The sequence below is a fragment of the Pithys albifrons genome, chromosome 2, assembly GCF_047495875.1.
Source record: "Pithys albifrons albifrons isolate INPA30051 chromosome 2, PitAlb_v1, whole genome shotgun sequence".
Taxonomy (NCBI): Eukaryota; Metazoa; Chordata; class Aves; order Passeriformes; family Thamnophilidae; genus Pithys; species Pithys albifrons.
In genome coordinates, this window is record NC_092459.1 from 23258378 (window position 1) to 23278888 (window position 20511).

The following is a 20511-nucleotide window of genomic DNA, read 5'->3' on the forward strand; positions in this document are numbered from 1 at the left end:
TTTTCTCTTAGAACAGGATCCAGATCAGACTAGTTTATATGACACCTCTGGGGGAGCGTGTTGTTGTGCAGCATATTATATCAGATCTAGGAATGAAGCCCTGAAACTAATACTTGCCACAAGTGTTGAAATTTTTTTATTTTCTGTATTCCACGGGATTTTTTTCTAGTTTGCTGATAAGTACTCTTTGACAGTGTCTGAAATCTAAAATCCTCTGCTTGCAGAGAAATGACACCAAGGGTGGCTACTTCAGCCTGAACAATGTGAAAACCTCATTCCCTCCACATATGAGGGCCATGCCCAGCTGGCTCCTGTCCTGGCAGCTGACTAAGCTGATGAGCAGCACTAATAGGCATTTTGGGTTTTGTCCTGCAAGATCTCTGCACTACGACTATTCAGCACAGAGGCACTGCCCCTAATCACCCTCTCTAGTTTGCATCAAAATCATTCCACACAAGCTGAAGTACGCTTTAATCAGGATTCGCTTCCAGAACAGTCCTTTTAGCTTATTTAAGTCTTCAGCATTCCAAGAAAAACAGTCTAAAGGAGAGCAATCCAGCAAGCAGGGAGAAGAACCATCTTACCTCCAGTCTGCCCCTCCAAAAGAAATGATCTAGGATTATAAAATGCCTCTGCATGTAGCAGCAAGACATGAGATGTGTGTCAAGCACAAGAAAAATTATTACAAAAATTCAACATGACAGATAAACATAGGAGACATTAACAATAGCCAGTTTTTCATAGCCTGCTTAGATCTCTTGGATAAGAGCAGGCACATGATTAACCAAAAATTCTAGCCAATAGCTGATGTTATTTCAGCATTTTTCAAATGCTTCAACTAGAACCTTGTCAAAATAAATGGTGGATTTGTGCTGTATGTGCTTATATGGCAAGGTTGATCCATGCTGATACTATTACAGTGTTGTAAAGCATAAAATCTAGTTAATGGTTTCTGCCAAACCATGAATCAGTTGCAAAATAATGACCTGAAGTATGTTCTTTTTTCCATTCTCTAATATTTCTTCACAGCACAACCCAAACAATTGCTCATAATTAAACTGATTGGAGGAGCAGACACTGGCAGGAAATACACTGCTGGCATTGCTCCAATAGCACTTCATTGTACTGAATTTAGAACAATTACATCAGTTCCTTTTATTTTGCAGAAAAAAGATGAGGGGGACTGCTTTTTATCTTTTGCCCTCTACAAGCAAAATTAACATTTATCAAATCTCCTGAAACAGATTTCTGTATTTTTAATGAACAGTGTTAAGTGCACCCCTGGGTACCCCCCTGCCTTTGCCCACCCTGTTTCACCTTCTTTATGGATGCTTCGTATTTTTAGTATCCACCAGGGTATTTTTCTAGGAAAACATAAATGGATTAGCCTTTAGTAATGGAAGGACAGAAAATTAAACATATTATACAACAAGCAAGCCAAGGTGCAAAGAGAAACTGGAGTCCACATTTAAAAATTACATGACTTGTGAGCTCTTTCACATCTATGGAGCAAGAATTGCGTACATATATTATAGAGTAGAATAACATCCCACAGCAATGTAGGGAAGCTAAAGCCATATTTTGTTCTTGAGAAGATGTGTCCAGCTTGAACAAAACTTGAACAGAGCCTAAAGGTTTGCAGACACCTATAGAGACACACAGTCAAAAGAACACTGTAAAACCTGTGAAACCATCCCTTCACCTTCACAGTAGTTTTGTACCCCAGACAAGTCTTAACTCCCAGCACTATAGAAACTTTTCTTTCCTACACAAATTGAAAAGCATTCAACTCCATTTGAGTACCTATATCTCACAGCTCTGTATGCAGACAGTAACCACATTTAGGAGGTACTTTAACCAAATGAATGGCCTGTACTGCAAGGAGTCTTGTTTTCAAGGATTTGACTTCATTCTATAGTGTCTGGCCTAGTGGGCAGCTCATAGAATAAGAGGATGGGGTGTTCCTGCAGCAGCTCCTTGCTCCCAGCACAACATGTAAACTTTGGGCTTGCAAAGAGGCCAGTCAGTTAGATACTCATGCATTCAATTAAAGTGATTTTTTTCCTCTCACACATGCCCAATGATGGAGCATTTCCTATCAGTGGCTGTGAATAGATCATTGAAGAGGTTCTCACAGGATGAATGTACCTCTGTTTCCCCCAAGTGCTGAATAGAGGGCAAACTTGGTTCAGAAATACAATCTATATTAGTGTATTTATAATAAGTGAGATCTGTTCATTCATATCCCATTCTTTAACAATGCAGGCTTCGAAACAAAATCCAGAGTGGTTTGAGGGTTGCAGGGGGGTGGGACTAGAAAGTATTTGTGAATAGAGCACTGTGCAAGGAATGAGGAAGATATGGCTTGCAGCTCACCTTAAGCAAATCCCTTTGTTTCTTTGCCCTTCTCTTTCACGGTCCTAAGTCTTGTCTACTTGTATTAGCAGCTCCCTGGGAGCCACAGCCATGGCTGATGTTCCTCAATTCAGTAGTACTATAAATATCAAATTACATTAAGAATGAGATTTTGTATGTTCTGAAGATGAGGTTATAAGTCACAGAATGAGAGAATTGCTGAGGTTAGAAGTGACCTCTGGGGATCATTTAGCCCAGCCCTTTCACCCCAAGGATGGCCAGCTATGACATACCACTCAGGACTATATCCCATGAGGCTGTTTAAATCTCCCAAGGATGCAAACTCCAGAGCTTGTCTAGGCAACCTATTCCAGCATTCAAACGTCTTTATAACAAAAAATCTCCCACTATTTTCCCTGTAGTCCAACTTGCACAGGGCACCACCAAGGAGAGCCTGCCTCCACTCTGCCCCAATCAGATAAACATCTCTCATTTTATGAAAAATGCTTCCATCCCTTCATCACTGTGGTAGTTTGCTGGACTCCCTTCTAGTACTTCTATGCCTTTTACTGAGAAGCCCAAAAGTGGATGCAGCCCCCCAGATGGGGCCTTATCAGGGCTGAGCAGAGCAGAAAGAGCCCCTCCCTCAACCCACTGACAATGCTTTTGCTAGTGCAGCCCAAGAGGCTGTTGGCCACCTTTGCCACAAGGACCCACTGCCAGCTCATAATCACCTTTTTATCCACCATAAACCCCAGATTTTTTCCTGAAAAGGTGCTTCCCATCTGCTCAGGCCCTAGAATATCCTGTTGCTGGGATTGTTTCTTCCCAGGTACAGGACTGTGTACTTCCTTTAGGTGAACATTATGTAGTTGCTACGCACTGTTACTCCAGCTTGCCAAGACTCTTCTGAATGTCAGCAGTGGCATATCAGACACTCCTCCCAGATTTGTGTCATCTACAGAGCAAGTTCCAGACTCAAATAAACATGGTGTGGATTGAACCAGGAGAGGTTTAGATTCAATGCTTAGAAAAAGTTTATTCCCAGAAAGGTTTTTTGTAGCATTGGACCAGGCTGTCCAGGGAAGTGGTCACCATCCCTGGAGGTATTTAAAGGACTTGTAGATGTGGCACTTTGGGATGTGGTTTAGTGGTGGATTTGGCACCGAGTTATTGGTTAGACTCAATTCTCTTAAAGGACTTTTCCAGCCTAAATTGTTCTCTAATTCTATAACAGAAGCACATTTTGACCTACCCCCCTGATTGATTCTGGTTGCATGGTTTGCACAGCCTCAAAGCTGCTGAGCTGACCTACACTTGAGGGTCACCCTCGGCAAACCCGTCAGAGGCACAGAGGGGCCAATGTGTAGAAAGGCCGTTTGTCTTGTTCATGTTGCATCATGCCATTCTGTCAGAAGAATAACTCAATTACACAGGAAAATGAAGGAGAAATAGCAGCTGCTTGTTACAGAAGTGCAGTAGCTCTGACATACAAGTAAAACATCAGCATTTTAAATAGAACTTTTTTTCATTTTGTGAACAATCTCCATTTGCAGCTTATTTTTCTGTATAAGAAGTAGGGTGTCTAATTTCTATTTATAACTTTGCTGGGAAAGAGTCAATGTTTTGGTTTTATTAGAACACTGTTAAAACAGAAACATTCCAAAGCCCAAAACTGAAAGATAAATTCATATTCATGTTTGTGTTTCCCTTGAGCCTGTGTTCCCTAGCAGAAACATTTGATAGGCACATTGTAATGTAACTTCTTGACTTGTACATTTGTAACTAACACGTCCAATGCCTTCTCTAGCAGATAATCCTCTATGAGTAAACACTGACATTTAGCTATTTTTGAAATTATTCATCATTTAAATTTCCAGATAAGTGAGGATGTATTTTCTGACAAGAACAATTAAATTTAGTTTCCTAAACACAAGTAATTAAATAATGATGTGCTTGAAAGAGAGGGATATTTTTCTTAAGCTGAAGACTTGATCAAGACTAGTGTGTGCCAAACCAGTTTCCTGATTTGCCAGCAAATTTCCTGACTACATCCAGCCAAATTGCTTAATCTGCTTCTCTGTTTCCTATCTGCAAAGGAATATTCCTGCTTCCCTCCTTTCCACTTTTTAGATGCAAAATGGTAAGAGCAGAGCAGTGCTCTGCAGAGGTTACAGTTACCACAATGAGGAACCAGCAGTGACACAGTAACCATATGTTTGTCTTTAGGACCCTCCCTAAGAAGACTGAACACTTGCACTGCAGACAATTTTGGTACATAGTACCTTGGAAACAAGATCTATTTGAACATTTGCTCTTTGGATCACGTTGTTCAGAGCAGTTCTAACTTCACCAAGAGTTGTTCTTCTGCTCTCTCATCTCGTCTACTTTTTAATTTTAAACATCTCTTTGGAGCAAAACTTAGATAACATGATATCTCTAATATAAGAGAAAGTTTGGAAGTACACAGAGTACTTATCCTATTCTAAATCAACCACCTGTTGGCTTAAGAAAAAAAGAAAACGAAGAACAGAAAAAAAATGTTTCATTACATTTTGAATTCCATTCTCCAGGTGAACTGTATGCTAGGAAGAGACATGGATGAACAGGAAAATGCACCCTAAAGCAAACTTTTAAAGGTTAAAGTTACACTTGCTTTCACTGAGGATTTTTTCAAAGTACTGACATAGATTGACTTTTGCAATTCTCCCATTGCTCTTTATTTCTTGGTTTCATTCACTGTAGTCAACAGAAGTACCTAACAGTCATCATAATTTTTCCACCCAGAACCATGAAACACAAGTACAAAAAAACCAACCCTCTATGAGCAAGAAATGCTTTCAGTCTTTAGCCTGCTTGGCTTGTCATCAATGTTGACACAGCCATAGTGACCACGGAAAAGAGCAGACAGACTGCTTAACCACTTCACCAAACCAGACAACAAAGAGTTAGAGATTTGAGAGGAGAGTCACCATCAGAAGTGCTGGAAACAGAATGTGTTTTGTTATACTAATGTTTATTGAAAGCGTAACATCACCAAAGCATTTCTGAGGCAAACCAAGACTAGCCAGGAAATTATCCTGTATGGTGTATGGTATTTTTCATATTTCCAGTAACTTGACCTTTTTTTTTTTAACTACAGAATGATCACCAACACAAGTGCTCCATATCAGCTTCTTACAGAACAGTGTCAAGAAAAAACAGCTTAAGAAATACTCTAATATCATCCAGCCTGGTAATCTATCTAGCTTGTCTACACCATTTTGCACCATCTCTCTGAGTAAAGACTCTCCCAAGGTTGTATCAGCTTGAAGAAGCACTGGTCATCTCCTGCTCTACTGCCAGACTAGAGCCCTGCCAAAGAATAGCTCTTGCAAGATGTGACATTAAATCTGAGACTCCTTAGTTGGTTTTATTTTTTTAGCCACTCTCCCCTCCTAAAAGATTCACTAAAGAACAACCTTGACAGAAAACACAACTGAACACTGATTTATATATATTATATATATATATATATATATATTAAGTGGAAGCTGAATTTTAGCCATCTTTCTCCAGGCTTGATCAAGTCAGCCCTAAACTAGCCCCCTGCCCCAATGCTCGGAGCCAGGAAAACAACTTTGTACTGTGGAACTTGCTGCTCATGCTTTAATTGACAAGTCTGTCTGCTATTTCTACTTGAATTGCACAGTTCTTCCAGACGTAATTTAGGAAACGTGCTTTAATTTTCTTTTTTCTTTGCAATGACATTTTATCATTCTGATAGAGCATCCTAGGACAGGATTGGAACTGGAACAAACCATTTTGTCTACAGGCACATGTATTTCAGCCTTATTTCTGCTATTCTAAGATGCATGAATAAATGACGCTATAATTCTGACATGCATTGTTAGCTAGATCTCTCCAGTGATAGACACAGCTGGTGCTTCAGTCTGAAACTACAGATGTGAGTTTGCACAGCACAACCCATGGCAAAAACGTTTCCTCGCAAGTTAATATCACAATAACTCAATGTCTTTCTCCTCATGGATTTTAATCCAACTGATTCTATCTCCAACTCTACCTTCCAAACCATGTATCCATCCAAATGACCTCAGTTTGATAATCTCATACACAGGCACTTAACTACCAAAAAAAACCAAAAACCAAACTATCACTAACTTCCAAAACTGAACACTCCAAATCATCACTTGATGTTCACACAGCTGCCTAAGATATTGCCCATCCAAGAGGTGCTACTGAATGTTTTTAGCACTTTAACAATCATAGCCTACATAATCATTGCACAATTAAATGTTTCTTCAGAATTTGTATTTTAACAGTCAAATGAGATCATTGTGCCTGAATTCAAACTCCCTCAACATCATTTGAGTAATCAGATGAAAATACTTACTTTTATTTATGTAGTACTGGAGACCACATTTTATACCCTAGAGTTCAATAACACAGCATTCAAGGCCAGAGACTGACTAATAATATATGAAGACTATGAAAATACATTCTTAGACACAGGAGGCCATATATCCAAGACAAAGAAGAGACTCCTTAATCTCTGCCATTTTGATTAAAAAACTCAACTCCAGCTGGTAATCCCCCTTTTTAATTTGCATTGCTCTTTAAGATATTGTCTGTTTCTATTAGTGTTTCACTTGAGTATGGTCTAGCAGCGGGAAAGAAACCCTCTTGCTGCTGGGGTTGAGCTATCACAGCTATGGCAGAAGTCTTGCTTTCATGAAACGAGGCCACCAAGCAGCTGTGTGCCACCTATGTCAGCCACCAGCTCTGCCCATATTCAGACCATCGACACATTTTGTACCCTCTGCCACTAAGAGGGCAGTTTCCCCCAACTTCAAGGCATCTCTCCTGCAATGTGGGGAGAGGTTGGTGGTGCCAGCCTAATGCCCCTTTAGCCACTTACAGCCTAACTGAGGATTTGAGCTAGTGCTGACCAGGGTTATTCTACTGGATGAGATCACTGCAATATTTTTGGAGAGCCATGCACATATTGTTGGAAACAGAGTGGGAACTCAGAGGACAGAAGGAGCTTTCTCTCACATGGAAACCTTTAAAGCTACCAAATAGTAAGTGCTCACTTAGGGACTGAAGTGTCCATTGGTAATTAAGAAGAGCTTTTTTATTATTGAGAGCTATATTAAAATTCTTTTGCGTCATTAAGAATAAATCCCTCCTCAAAAATCTAGAAAAATTTAAACAATCCTGATAAGCTGGAGGGGGTGGAGGGGCAGGGAAATCAAAAAAAGAGAGGAATAAATGCCCTGGATAATATGGAGATAGCAAATGATTAAAGATCATTTCTTCATTAGCTCATCTCCCAGGTAAATGCAGCACATGAATGAAAAAGAAATCTGATGCAGAAGTCTGTGTTGGTTTGCTGATCATATCAATAGACTTAAAGAAGGTTTCCCAGTGTCTGAAAACTCTGTGTCAGGCTCACGCTCTTCCTGAGCATCAGCAGACGTAATGAGGCATCACCTCCCGACAGTCACTATCAGGTCTCTCAGGCGAGGAGGCAGCTGTGCCTGCACAGGGACCATAATCAGGAGGTTCAGCCCGAGTTCAGGAGCTGGGGATTGCACACCCTCCTCACCATCTGGCCACAGGAAGCATCACTTTACCTTTTGTTACATAGCCACACACATGGGCTGAAAAATTCAGTTTGCTCCTTTTAATAGGAAATGCTGCAGAGCTGCTATACAGTTCAGAAAAACTGTATCAAGTATTTGTGAATATACTCTGCAAAGTAAAAAGAATAACAATGCATGGAAACAGCCTTCACTGCAAGTGTCTTGCCTTCCTTAGGCTTGCCTGATTTATTTGTGGTTTGTTTACTAAATCTCATTGTATTTTTAAAAAGAAATTACATTTGCTTTAAAATTAATATCTATGTTTTGCCCTTGAGTTCCAGTATGTCAAACTGTGCTCTGGATTAATTCCTGACTGAATGAATAGCTACTCGAAGAAACAGTTACTTAATGATTTAGTTTTCTTCCTTCTAGAAAGAGCTTTTTATGCATGGCAACACTCAACTGTGCTAATTTAGAATACAAATAGGAACCCCCTTCCTAAAACAACCAAAAACCAACCCAACAACAAGAAAAAAAACAACTGGAACAACCACACCAAAGTAATGAAGAGCTCATCTCTTTTGGAAAACCTCCTTTCTGTCATCTTCCTCAGATCCATAGGACATTTGAAAGGAAGAGAAATACATCAGCACGGCATTCTTTCAATGACTTGAGATTTTTTTAATGGTTTAGGTCTTGAGGATGTGCACTGTCCACCAGTGTTCATGGAAGATGCATTCATTTTCACTGGTGCCACTGGATCCCAGGAGGATTGGAAAACTCAAAGGAAAGAGGATTTGCAGGTGCCTTGCAGACACAGATGTGACTGGGAGCAACATAGAGAGGAACACACTTGCTTGTACCTGGGTTTGGTGCTGAAGGATCTCAGGAATGCTCAAAAGCTCCTAAAGTATGAGAGTGACAACATGACTGTATTCTCCACCAGTGTTACATGGTTCACATTTCCAGAGTGTGGCTAGAAATGGCGCTAAGTTATATGATGGCCCATGTTTGCATATCTCTAAAATACATTTATTAATGCACCAAAAGGGTGTGAAACTGATAAAAGCTAGCAGCGGAACTTTCAAACTGCTCATGAAAATCCCATTTCATGTTACTCTTAGCTAAACTCATTAATTTGAGGTAGGATTCACTCTACTTATTCTACTTAAATTAGTCATCTAAAGGTTAATTGGCTAGGGCTGAGCTAGTCACTGTGGGATCCCCAGCCTCAATGGAAAGCAATGCACACCTCCCAAGAGGCATGATGAATCACAGAAACACAGTGATGCTTTTTTCCAGAGCACTCTTCCAACAATGTGCCCTTCTGGAACTTCTGAGCCAGCATTTGTAGCTTTGTGTTAAAACCTGTCAAGGGCTCCACTGCAGAATTCTTTGTTCTATTAAAACTGACCACCTCCACCTATGCTGTCTTTCCTAGCTTTCCATGTGCTATTTATCCTCAGTAAGACCTTTCTTCTGATCCCATAAGTGCTTACTTCTTTAAGACCTTGTTGATTTTTTTTGCAGAGCCACATGGTAAGTTTCAACCCTTGTCCACACTAACTGATCTTTTCAAGGACTTCCAGGCACCTTCTAAGGCATGACTTCCCTCCAAAAGCTAAGCCAACTCTTTCATAGTAGATTTATTCAAGTTTCTACTAATATCTCATTTATTATTGCTCCTATCATTTTTCCAAGTCTAAAATGATCACTAGTTTCCTTGAGCTTACCAGCACTTTTTAATAAAAACAAACCATTATGTATTAGACTATTGGTCTATAAAGCTTCAAATCATTTTTGCTGAAAGTCACACCCCCTCTTCTGATCAGCAAATGTGAAGTTTCTCAACATTTGTAGTATCTACAAGCCTAATTTTCTCATCCTGTTTGAGCTGACTTGTGTTCTGTCTTATACTTTGATCATTGGCTTTTAAATATAGAGTATTTCTTTATCATATGAACTCATTGCCTTTAAAAATAGCCCAAACACTACAAGCTCTTCCATAGATCCCTAGGTCCCTAGGTTATTATTCTGCTTAAAAAAAAGAAAGATCTTACAGGCCTTTTCCAATCTAAATTATTCTATGATTCTGTGACTTGGAAGAGCCATGATCAAGGCCCAAAAAGAGGAAAAAAAATGAATGATGTTGGATATTTTTCAAAATGTTGTAAAGATCATCACGACCCCCACAAAAAGCTCCACATCAGCTTTCTTGGTCAGCATAGAGCTATCACCACTCAGTCTGCCTTCCCAGAGGAAGAAAAATTATTGTAGATGCTGACAGGGCCTGATTTATGGGTTCTTACTCATATTCAATCATCCAAGTTCTAAAAACACATCTATTAATGTTCTCATACTTACTCAGCCAGGATTCCAGCTAAGTTACACAATTCACCTTCATCGCACTTTCCTTCAACCTTCCAATACAGAAACACAGTTTGAGCACCCCAAGCTGCAATTCAGACTATTCAAACAATTTCAATTCAGGAGAACTACTTAACTATGAAAAAAAAACTCCTAAGCCTCCTTTAGCTTCAGGTCAGATACTACTTAATTTACAACAGCCAAACTTTGAACAAGTCTTAACAGAAGGATTAAAAATACCTCAATACTGCCAGCCACCAGCAGCATTTTCATGCACATTAAGTAGAACTTAAGCTGCTGCCTCATCCATTACTTCTGAATTTCCTCTGCAATGCTCCTCTTTTTAAGAAATAGAAGTTCTTTTTTTTATACAGAGATGAGTAACCTACCTGTATTTAATGCACCAGCTCCGGTGACAAAAAAAGCAAGCAAGCAAGCAACCAAACCAACCATCTCTCCCACCCTCATGTCTGCAAACAGGTTATTTAAATTCAGCAGAGAGAACTATTAGGGAAACACATTTTCTTTGTTCTATAAAATTCTACTCGCTCCAAACATCTCCACTCCTTTCTATAGCCTGCAGTCAGAGTAAACACCTAGCTAAATTCCTCTTCTCTAGGATTACCTCAGGTGCTACCACATAGCTTAGCAACTGGTAACACCTGGAAGCAGTTGGGGCAGCTGTACTGAGAGGCAGCAAATGAGGCAATGGTTATTTACCATTCCTCTGGTTATTTACTGAACATTAAAAGCAAGTGCTCAGCAATGTTTCTTCTTGCACACACTCTGACAAACACATCTAACACTACAGCCCCTCTCTCAAATGCGAGTTGTGAAGAGCTGAGAGTCCTGTTGGTCTGATGGCAGACATTAGCAGCTATGAGTTCAAATTCAGCTGCTGACTATAGTATGGCATAGCTGCTTGAATCAGAGTTTAAGAAATGTATTCATTTTTAAATTAAAATTGCATATAACCTTGTCCTAGTTCAGCAGGAGGGACCAGTTAACACTGTGTGGTGGTGATCAAAGCTGTGTATTCCACCCCCTCTATTCATTTCCCAAGAACAATGGACCATTAGCAGCAGCTGCCCAGGGAGTCATTATCACCTTCACACCCAGCCTGAGGGGGCGTGGCTGCTAATGGGCCATCAACAGTTCAACAATACCCCATGACTCCCAGAGTTAATCACTCATTGTGTGAGTCCCCGCCCTGGGGGAGGGACTGGGTGCTCCCTGAGGATACATAAGTGGTGGGCAAGAAGAGCTCAGAAACCTCTTGTTGGATCCAGAGGAACAGCAGGACCTCAACAGGCAGAGCCCACCACTCTTGACCAGACTACAGCCCTCACCTGTACCAACAGGTTTTTTCACTTCCTTTTACTTTGGACTTGGGGGAACTGCACGGGTCTCAGCATAAGGGCTAACAAACCCCTTGGGGATTGTGCCCCAGGACACTGGGTTATACTGCTGGGTTTTGTGAGTTGAAAGCAATTTCTCTTTGTGTTAGTGTATTTATTGCAATATTTTCCATTCAATTGTAACTCTGACTTATAATCTCTCTTGTGTGGGTCCATTTCTCCTGCTGGTTTACCTTTAAACCAGCACAAACCTCATCCCTATGCTTTGTGAAGAGATGTGATGAGGGCAAAGCCTGAATTACTGTCATATCTTACATTAGCATGTAAGAGGCTCATGATACACCTTAAATGAAGCTAAGGATGCCTAGGCCAGGAAGCATTACTAGCTCTTCAAATGGTGAACTGTTTGCTTACAACTATTGTTAAGTCCACAATATGCTTTTTCCCTGAAATTCTGCAGATTCATCCTTGTTCACAAACATTTAGAGTATCCAGTGTTTATTTTCAGACTTTTTTCAGTATGATCAGTATGTATTTTTTCAGTATGTAACACAGGGAACAGAATTTTGGAGAGTCCCTTATTTTTGGGAGTTCTTAGTATCAATCTAAAGCAGCTCAGTATTTTTTTGGAAGAATTAAGTAAGGTATAACATCTGGAGACAGATTCAGGGTTTTACCAGAAATCCTCATCCTGTTTAATTTACTAATAACTGGGTTTCAAATACTAGATGATTCTCTACATACAATAAATAAACTTCCCCACTTTGCCAGCTCCATCCTCCCCTGTTTTGCAATCACCAACAAGTGACAGTAAACTACCTCATCCTTGGGTTCTTTTAGCTGGCACTGGGTTACTCAGAGGCTGGTCACAACTCTAATATTTCTGTAAAGTTAAAATGTAGCAGTACAAAAAAATTCCATAAAGTTGTATAATTAATGAAGTATTATAAATATATTTAAGCTAAGACCACAATATACATGATGTTTCAGTAGTCAGGCATTGGAATGGGTTGCCCAGAGAGGTGGTGGATTCACCATCCCTAGAGACTTTTAAACACAGATTGGATGTGGCGCTGGGTGCCATGATCTAGCAAATGGACTAGAGTTGGACCAAGGGTTGGACTCGATGATCTTGGAGGTCTTTTCCAACCCAATCAATTCTATGATTCAGGTAGATGCCAAAATTACCTCATGTGGAGTGAGCTGCTCTGTCCATTTGGGATACGAAGAACCAAGCTATGTACAAATTCTTGCAAAGGAGTTAGATTTGTTATTCCTATGTCCTTCACCAGTCTTGTGGTTACAAAAGGCACTGAGAATGTCGCATTGGGATCACCTCTTCCCACAGCTAAGTCATCCATGCAAGAGCCTAAATTCTACCCTTTTCCTTTCTTTTGCTTGCAAGTAGAGATGCTCCAGTGACCACTTATAAACGCAGACAACTGTTCAGGGCTGTTGGGAATTTCAAGAAGCACTGGAGTCATCCTGATCTATTTTAATGTTCTAGGAAAGCAATGACTGGATGAATAGCAGCAACAGAACTGAAAAAAAGGAAAGATAAAGCACTGTGGCAGAAACCAACACGTTAGTAAATCAGTAAACATGCATGTCAATTCCCAAGCCAGCTGCAGTTGGATTGGTTAGTCATAGCTTTCCACAAACCCTTGTACAACTCTGGGTTGAAGGAAACCCTGACATAAGTGGATTTTGACTGATTCAATTATCTTTTAAGTATTATTTTGTTTATGTTTCTTATAAACTGATTGTGTGAGTCAAATTGTGAGTCTGCAGGAAGGTCTTGGGACAACTCAGAAAATATCTTAGTAATACTGCCAGTAAGCATTAGCAGCAAATGCAGATATCACCATTTACCTGCATGTGATCAACTGAGCTTCTGTTTCATTGTCAGCATGTTACAGGACTGACCATAAACCGGTCTTCCCCTAAAATTCCAATACTATGGCTTTTTCTGATATATGAACAGTCAGGTTTATACTACTTGGTCTGTATGTTGGCCAAATTCTACCCAAGTCTTTCTGATATTATCAAAGGGCTTTTGAAATTTCTAGGGATTCTGTCACTACTTACCACAGCATCTATCCAGCCATGCTACAGCACTCCCATTTAAAGTTGCATCTGTTTTCTAGTGATATTGAACTATTAATCCTTTCAAAGAATCCATGAATGGCTAAAATGTTTCACTGACTAATAGAACAAGTTAATTACTCTGTCTTTCATACACAGTATATAAATGACACAGTTTAATATGGAGAAAATAATTGTTGAAACACAATAACTACATATAATTTCATGTGATCTGATATGTGCAATTTAGTGTTTTATTAAACCAACACAGTAGCTAACCAAAATCTGATTGCTGATAATGGGAAATAACATTAAAGCATGTGTTCCTGTGGTAATTATTGGTTATCTGAAATGGTATATGCCCTAAAACATAACACAGAAAATTACCTTCCTGTGAAATAAGAAATACAATAGAAATAAAGTTAAGGGACATGTTTATTTTGGAGCTTTCTGCAAGCAAAATTGCTTTGATACAAAATGAGTTCAATGATACAGTGCTACCATCCACTCAAGCAAAAGAAAACCTCACATTTACATGAATGCACTTTATATTGATATTCTTACAGAATAGTAGTTCAGATATCCAGAAGGTGTCTGGCCTCATTGAAAGCAATGGCACAGAAATGCTGCAAGGTATTGGAGTATCATATTATTGGCGAGTGCTTAATTAACTCAGTGAGTTCTCTGAGAGATGCTGTATAAATAAGGGTACTGTGAATGTGGGTTTATATTCCTTAGTAGTTTTGATGTACATCCTTTAGTGTTTGCTTAGTCAGCTCAAAATGTGTAATTGTGTCTTTTGGCTTTTAGTATTCTCTTTTTCTTTTTTAAAGAAAAATCATGAGGTATCCTTTACTGTTAACTAATGACTTAGTGATAGGCCTATTTTACTGAGGTTGCAGAGACTTACTGTACATTCAGTACACTGTACATTCGGCAATTATTTTTAGTGTACTTTCTACAAGTTACTGTGTACAACTGTTAGTTTACATTAGAACTCTTCCCCCTTCTCACAGGATATGGCAAAACCCAAAACAAATCTGACAAAAATTATACACATAAAATAAGAAGACAAATACACAAATAAGGCCATCTGAAGAATTAAAAATCCACCTCTTGCGATATTTCACAATAATTTCTACATAATATCTTACATCTTATGAACTTAAATATTTAATGTAAAAGGAAAAGACCTGTGGAGCCAATCATATTATCTCTTCAAGGACTTGTCCGATTTGCTGGCCAGTGGCCTTCTCTGAGGGGTTGGAATTTTGGAAGGCTTGGCTGATCCTGGCCGAGAACCTGCTCGGGGTGTTGGTCTGCTTGCAGCAGGAACAGTCTCTGACATATCTGAGCACACAGACTGGATTTCTGAAATGTCAAAGTCAGATGCGTCACTGCCTCGGCGGCTGCTTGACCTGCTGCCAGCCTTGCTTCCTGCTCGGCTACCAGGTCTGCTTGGAGTTCTTCTGGTTTCTGGAAAAAGAGAAGCTAACCATCAGTAAGGTTGGAAAAGGTGTACAGGTCTTTGCTAGGTCTTTAGCAACCCAAAAAACTCCTTATTCCACAAAATAAACTTTAGACCTCTGCCAGGCAGTCTAAATGATTCTGTATCTCACACTAAGGAGAGGGAAATGCAAGATCAAACACTGACACATACTTAATTTGTCACTAGCACATCTCATTCAAAAAGTATTATCCTAGCAGCTTTTCTTGACTTACTAGACATTCATTGTACTCTCACTCAACAGCCAAAGCCATTCTTTCCCCTGCCATTTTCTCACCTATGAATTGAAAATAATAATAATTTAAAAAAAAAAATCAGTATCTGGTCTCTTCACGCATTCATGATTTCTCAGTACATGTACCTTGGAAATGCAAATGAACTTGCCAATTTTTAAATATGTACTCCTCTTTTTTAAAAAATCAAACCCATACAGTTGAAAGTTGCAACTAAACAAGGGCAGAGTATATATTCTCCCAAACAAAGGTCTGAGTAAATGACCTCTTAGCAAGTCTGCTAAAGTAAAAGCCTGTCCAGACCAAGTGCCATGAAGAAACAAACACATCAGAGAATCTTAAACAGAAAACCATTATTGTGCGTTTCCATAATTTTCCAATTATTAAGTATTTTTGATCTTCACCAGTCTAGTTCCTTGTATGTATGAAGAACACTATGTTGAAATTGAAATATAAGGTGGCTCATGTTTCAATTTAAAAACATGTACTCTTTGATCAGGATTTTCCAGTACTGCTCAGTATGCTTTGCAGTGCCTAAGATGTCAGGAAAGCCAATAGAGTTATCTTCTGTTCCAACCATCCATCCCTCTCCCTTATACAGAGGTGCTCTGAGGATCCTGGAACAGCACAGCTTCATTGCTTTCTGGTTTTGCATGCTGATTTAAAAATCTGATTTAAAAATGGCACATTCCATTATTAATGTTATCTGCAGCTGCTACCTGCAGTTTTTCAAAAGAAATAGATGAATCACGATTAAGTGACCCCTTTGCTCCATCACAGCTGAGCGTAACTTGAATACTGTGAAGAATTGGACCCTTTCTTTTCAAGTAAATGCTTCTTCCCCAGTTCCTTATGTGGGTACATTGGAGATACCATTGCCAAGAACATTGCAGTCATGAATTTGCACATCCAGAGCTGAACATAGCTACTGTGCAACCATGTGAATGAAGGACCATTATCCAGACTATGTGCACTCTCAGCAGTGGGCAGACAGTAGGACTTTCACTCCTCACTCTTCTGATATCTCTCTTGAACCCTAATGTGACCATAAGCATTCAGGCAGAAAACAAAGCAAGTGGTAAATGAGGTTCTGAAGTCAAGATGCGCACCTGCAAACTGAGCTCTGACTCTGGTAGCTGCTGTTGACAGGATGCCACTGTCTTCTCCAGAGTGGAAACCCTTCCCTGATAGATATCCTGGAAGTCTGAGTTTACTTCCTTGAATTGGTGTTCCCTATGCAAAGCAAAACACAACAAATGTTTTTTTCCAGCTGAAGATAAGGACTGGTATTAGGAGCTACATAGCTTAGAATATGATCATCGTAACATTCACTGAGAATCTGACATACTGGTTTGAGCCATTAAGGACATTTTTCATTATGTGAAGTTTTGAATTTTTCTTCAGCAGTTTGCATTTGAAGTAGCCCGAATGTAAAAGAACAAAAAAAAATATCATTTAAACAGTTTGCTTAACATTTTGTGTGTATCTCAATGCACATAAAGAAAGAAAAAAGCTACCTTCTTATAATTAGTCACATACAATTAGTTGATGGTACCTCTTGAGGTTTTATGTCTGCATAACTTCACTTTCCAGCATTCTGACTGTGATTTTAGGTGATGAATACATTTGTTTCACCTTAAAATTACTTTTAAAATTGATACAAGGCTATCAAATTTCAAAAACCTTTTGCTAAGGGAAAAAACCCCTGCAAACAAAAAATCCTGAACCCTAAAAATAGACCCCAAAAAAGTAACTAGGAAAAAGGGTATAGGACTAACTAAAATGGTTCCAGTTTTCATTTACCTACTTATATTGTCTCCAATGTCTTTTCTGAAATAAAATGTCTTTATTTCCAATCTGCCTCAAGTCAGAAATTTTTTTCAAAGCCACAAGAATTAAATCCTCAAATCTTAAAATGCATACAGCACACTAAATAAAAGGTGTATGCAAATAAGAGGAAAACCACAGTTTTCACAGTAATCAGTGCAAAACTACTTAGTAGATATCAAAAAAATAATAACAAACCATGCAGTGTGTTCTGTGCCTTTGACCCCCATACAATGGCAGGTAGAATTAGGTACTGAAACCCAAGATCCAGGAGTGTTTTGGGAGCTGCCTTGAGCTAGGAACCGGGCAGAGGCCTTGCCTGGCAGCTGGGACCACTTCTGGCACATCGGAACAAAAGAGCACTGAGATGCTACTGAACAAACAAGCTTTGACAGCAGTCACAATGTTAAACTTTCTTTAAAGTCAAGTCCAATGCTTGATGTTCAGCTAGCCACACCTTGAGAATCTCTGTTACACAGACACTGCTTGGGACAATACAGAGAAAGGGAACATGATTACCTCCACTGCACTGCTGCACTCTGGGCAAGGCAATGAGTTAGAATCACTGGTGCAAAAATTAAAACAAGCCTGTTCTTAATTTTTTCCCTAAGCCCACACGCAGTCTACATACAAAACAAATAGCTGCTCTCTTGGGCAGAAAATGCTGCAGGAGTCCTCAGAAACCAACTGCAACCTACCCCACCCTAACCATTCCATTTATAATCTTAAACCACAGTGGTTTACATAAAAGGAACTCACTGAAACTACTGGCAGTTGTACAAGCAGATAAGAAATGCAGTGCTTCCATCTGAAATCAGGCCAACCGCTTTCCTGTCATTGTAATCCAATAAAAACAACACCTTTCCATGTCTAAAAACCCTTTAAAGTACCATCAATTAATCTTTCAATGAAGTTACAGGCAAAGAGATGAAAGAAAATATAGAAATATATTAGAAATTGATAACTGACTAAACTCTGTGTTGTTAATCATTCTAAGCAACAGCTCTGTGTGCCTGAAGTGCTGTATACACAGACATGCCTGCAGCACGCAAGTAACACACACAGAAGGAGGGAGAGAGAAGTTCACTGTGCATCTCTGAGCAAAGCCGTGCTGAGGTTACGTTAACTTTCGCACCAGAAGGTGTCACAGGAATAGCAACAGGCATCAACAAGTGCAGATTTGTGAAAAGCAGATACAACAGAGGAGGTGATAGCAAAAGCTTCCCCTCCCCAAGCCCTCCATCTAACCCAGGGCAAGAGTAACTCCTACAAATGACACATCGGTGTGCAGCCTGGTAGCTGCTGCAATCTTTTCACTGTCTTTAATTACAGTAGAGGAGACTCTTCGGCTCCAAGCCTCTTCAAATTTTGGTCATACAGCCTAATGGCCAGCACAATCCTAATTGCTATACTAGCAATTTCTGTGTAAGTCATGCTGGTTTCCTGTTAAGTCATCAAATAGCAATCTTATTAGAGCAACAATTGGTCATTATCGTCCCAAACAAAACACTCAGTTGTTGGAAGGATTATGTATCACAGTCAGGTCTTTTTTGCCACCTTCTTCACAGTGATTGGATATTTCTTTACTTAGTGGTTTTGTCCTAGAGATCATGATTTATTAATTTTTTTCCTGCAGTTCAGGAATATTATAGTATTTTATGAACTTAAAGTAAACAATTTTAGGAAAGAAACTTGTGAAGTATATTAAACGCTTTATTATTTCAAAAAAAGTACTTTAGAAAAAAGACTTTGGGGGGGGCAAAAAAGGAAAAATAATTTGACAACGGTCTAAAATAAAGACAATGCATTAATATGCACAGGATGCTGCAGCTCTGAAGCACTGAAACTCTAGTGGCTGTTAGTGAAGTGACAGTTTTAGTGAAGGAAGGTCATTAGACTAGAATCTCTGTCCTTACTGTACCTCTGCAGATGACCCTTGATAGTATGAGGATTCTGATGGCTTAGAAGGAGTTGATGTTTTGCTGTTTGTCAACCATGGTTTACCATAGTTGCGTGTTAAATGATGGGGTGTCTGTATGAAACAATGGTAAATCAAAATATGAAGGACAGTAGATGGAAAACAATGTCATGGAGAATACCCAGGCTTTCCTAGGGAGTTCAGATCTCATAGTAGAAATAAAAACTAAGCAGGAGGAATTAATGGCAAATGTTCTAAAACACAGAAATGGCAGAGCTTATTTTTAAACAAAATTGCTCTTTCAGAGCAATTCCCAAATTGCCAGTTAGCTCATGAGGCACCTCAAATGTAGAATTCTTCTACTCCCATGTTGCAAACAAAGAGGAGAGAAAATACATTGAAAAGACTTCTCATATCCTACCCAGACTATGAAATAAAATGGAGATACTTCCCTATGAGGTAGGAAAGTCAACAATATTACTGGAGCAAGGAAAAAACCAAGAAATTTCACCTATACCCCATTTGTTAACCTATGCAGTTTTGTACACTTCCTACCTTCGGTGTACTTGTAGCAACTGCCTGTGGGGCAGTTGCCTGGCCAGCTTGACTTGACAGAGAAGTAGATCTATTGGGAGAAGCACCTCTTGAAGAGGGTCGTGACCTACGTCCCCTTGGTCGGAAAGCTGCCATGCTCTGAGTGGCACCATCTGCCAAAATGAATTTTTCACGCAGCTCCACATTTGTCCTCCCTTTAGCTGCAAAGAAAGATATTCATTTAGTCAGATATGAAAATTGCCACAAACTTGTTAATGGTCATTTGTGCCATGCCAACTCCAACTCATTTTAACAATAAATAAAATGCATTACTGTGTAATGCATTTATTTTGGACACAGAAGAGTTATGTGCAGAACTCGCTTATTCTAATACTTTATGCCAGCAGGAATGAACCACTGTCAAAGGAAGTCAGCGTGATAATGGAATGCTCAACGTGCTAAATCTTTGTTAATCAATCAACTATTTATACATAGACACAACCTGACGAGCAGTTTTGCTAACTCTACAGCTATTCACAATAAATAATACTTGCTTGGATGTTCCAGGAGAAATAGCTAAGTACAAATTACAGGAAAGCAGCAAATATATTTATTCAAAACTATGAAGTTATGTAGTTGGGCAACATGCAATGATGAACATAAAACCCAAACTATGATGAAGTAATTGGTGGCTAAGCACTCACACATACATACAAACACACATATGAGAGAATGTTCTGCA

At 39.3% G+C, this 20511-nt stretch overlaps 1 protein-coding gene across 1 annotated transcript in view; it reads right to left on the minus strand.

Annotated features, from left to right (window-relative positions):
* Positions 1–14167: 14167 nt before the first annotated feature.
* The window catches only part of LOC139668697 (dystonin-like), a 301638-nt gene continuing 295294 nt past the window's right edge, over positions 14168–20511 (minus strand). Inside the window, 4 exon segments of the mRNA XM_071548494.1 lie at positions 14168–15226; positions 16600–16723; positions 19239–19349; positions 19791–19990. Of these exon segments, the coding sequence (XP_071404595.1) occupies positions 14961–15226; positions 16600–16723; positions 19239–19349; positions 19791–19990 (701 nt within the window). The 3' untranslated portion in view covers positions 14168–14960.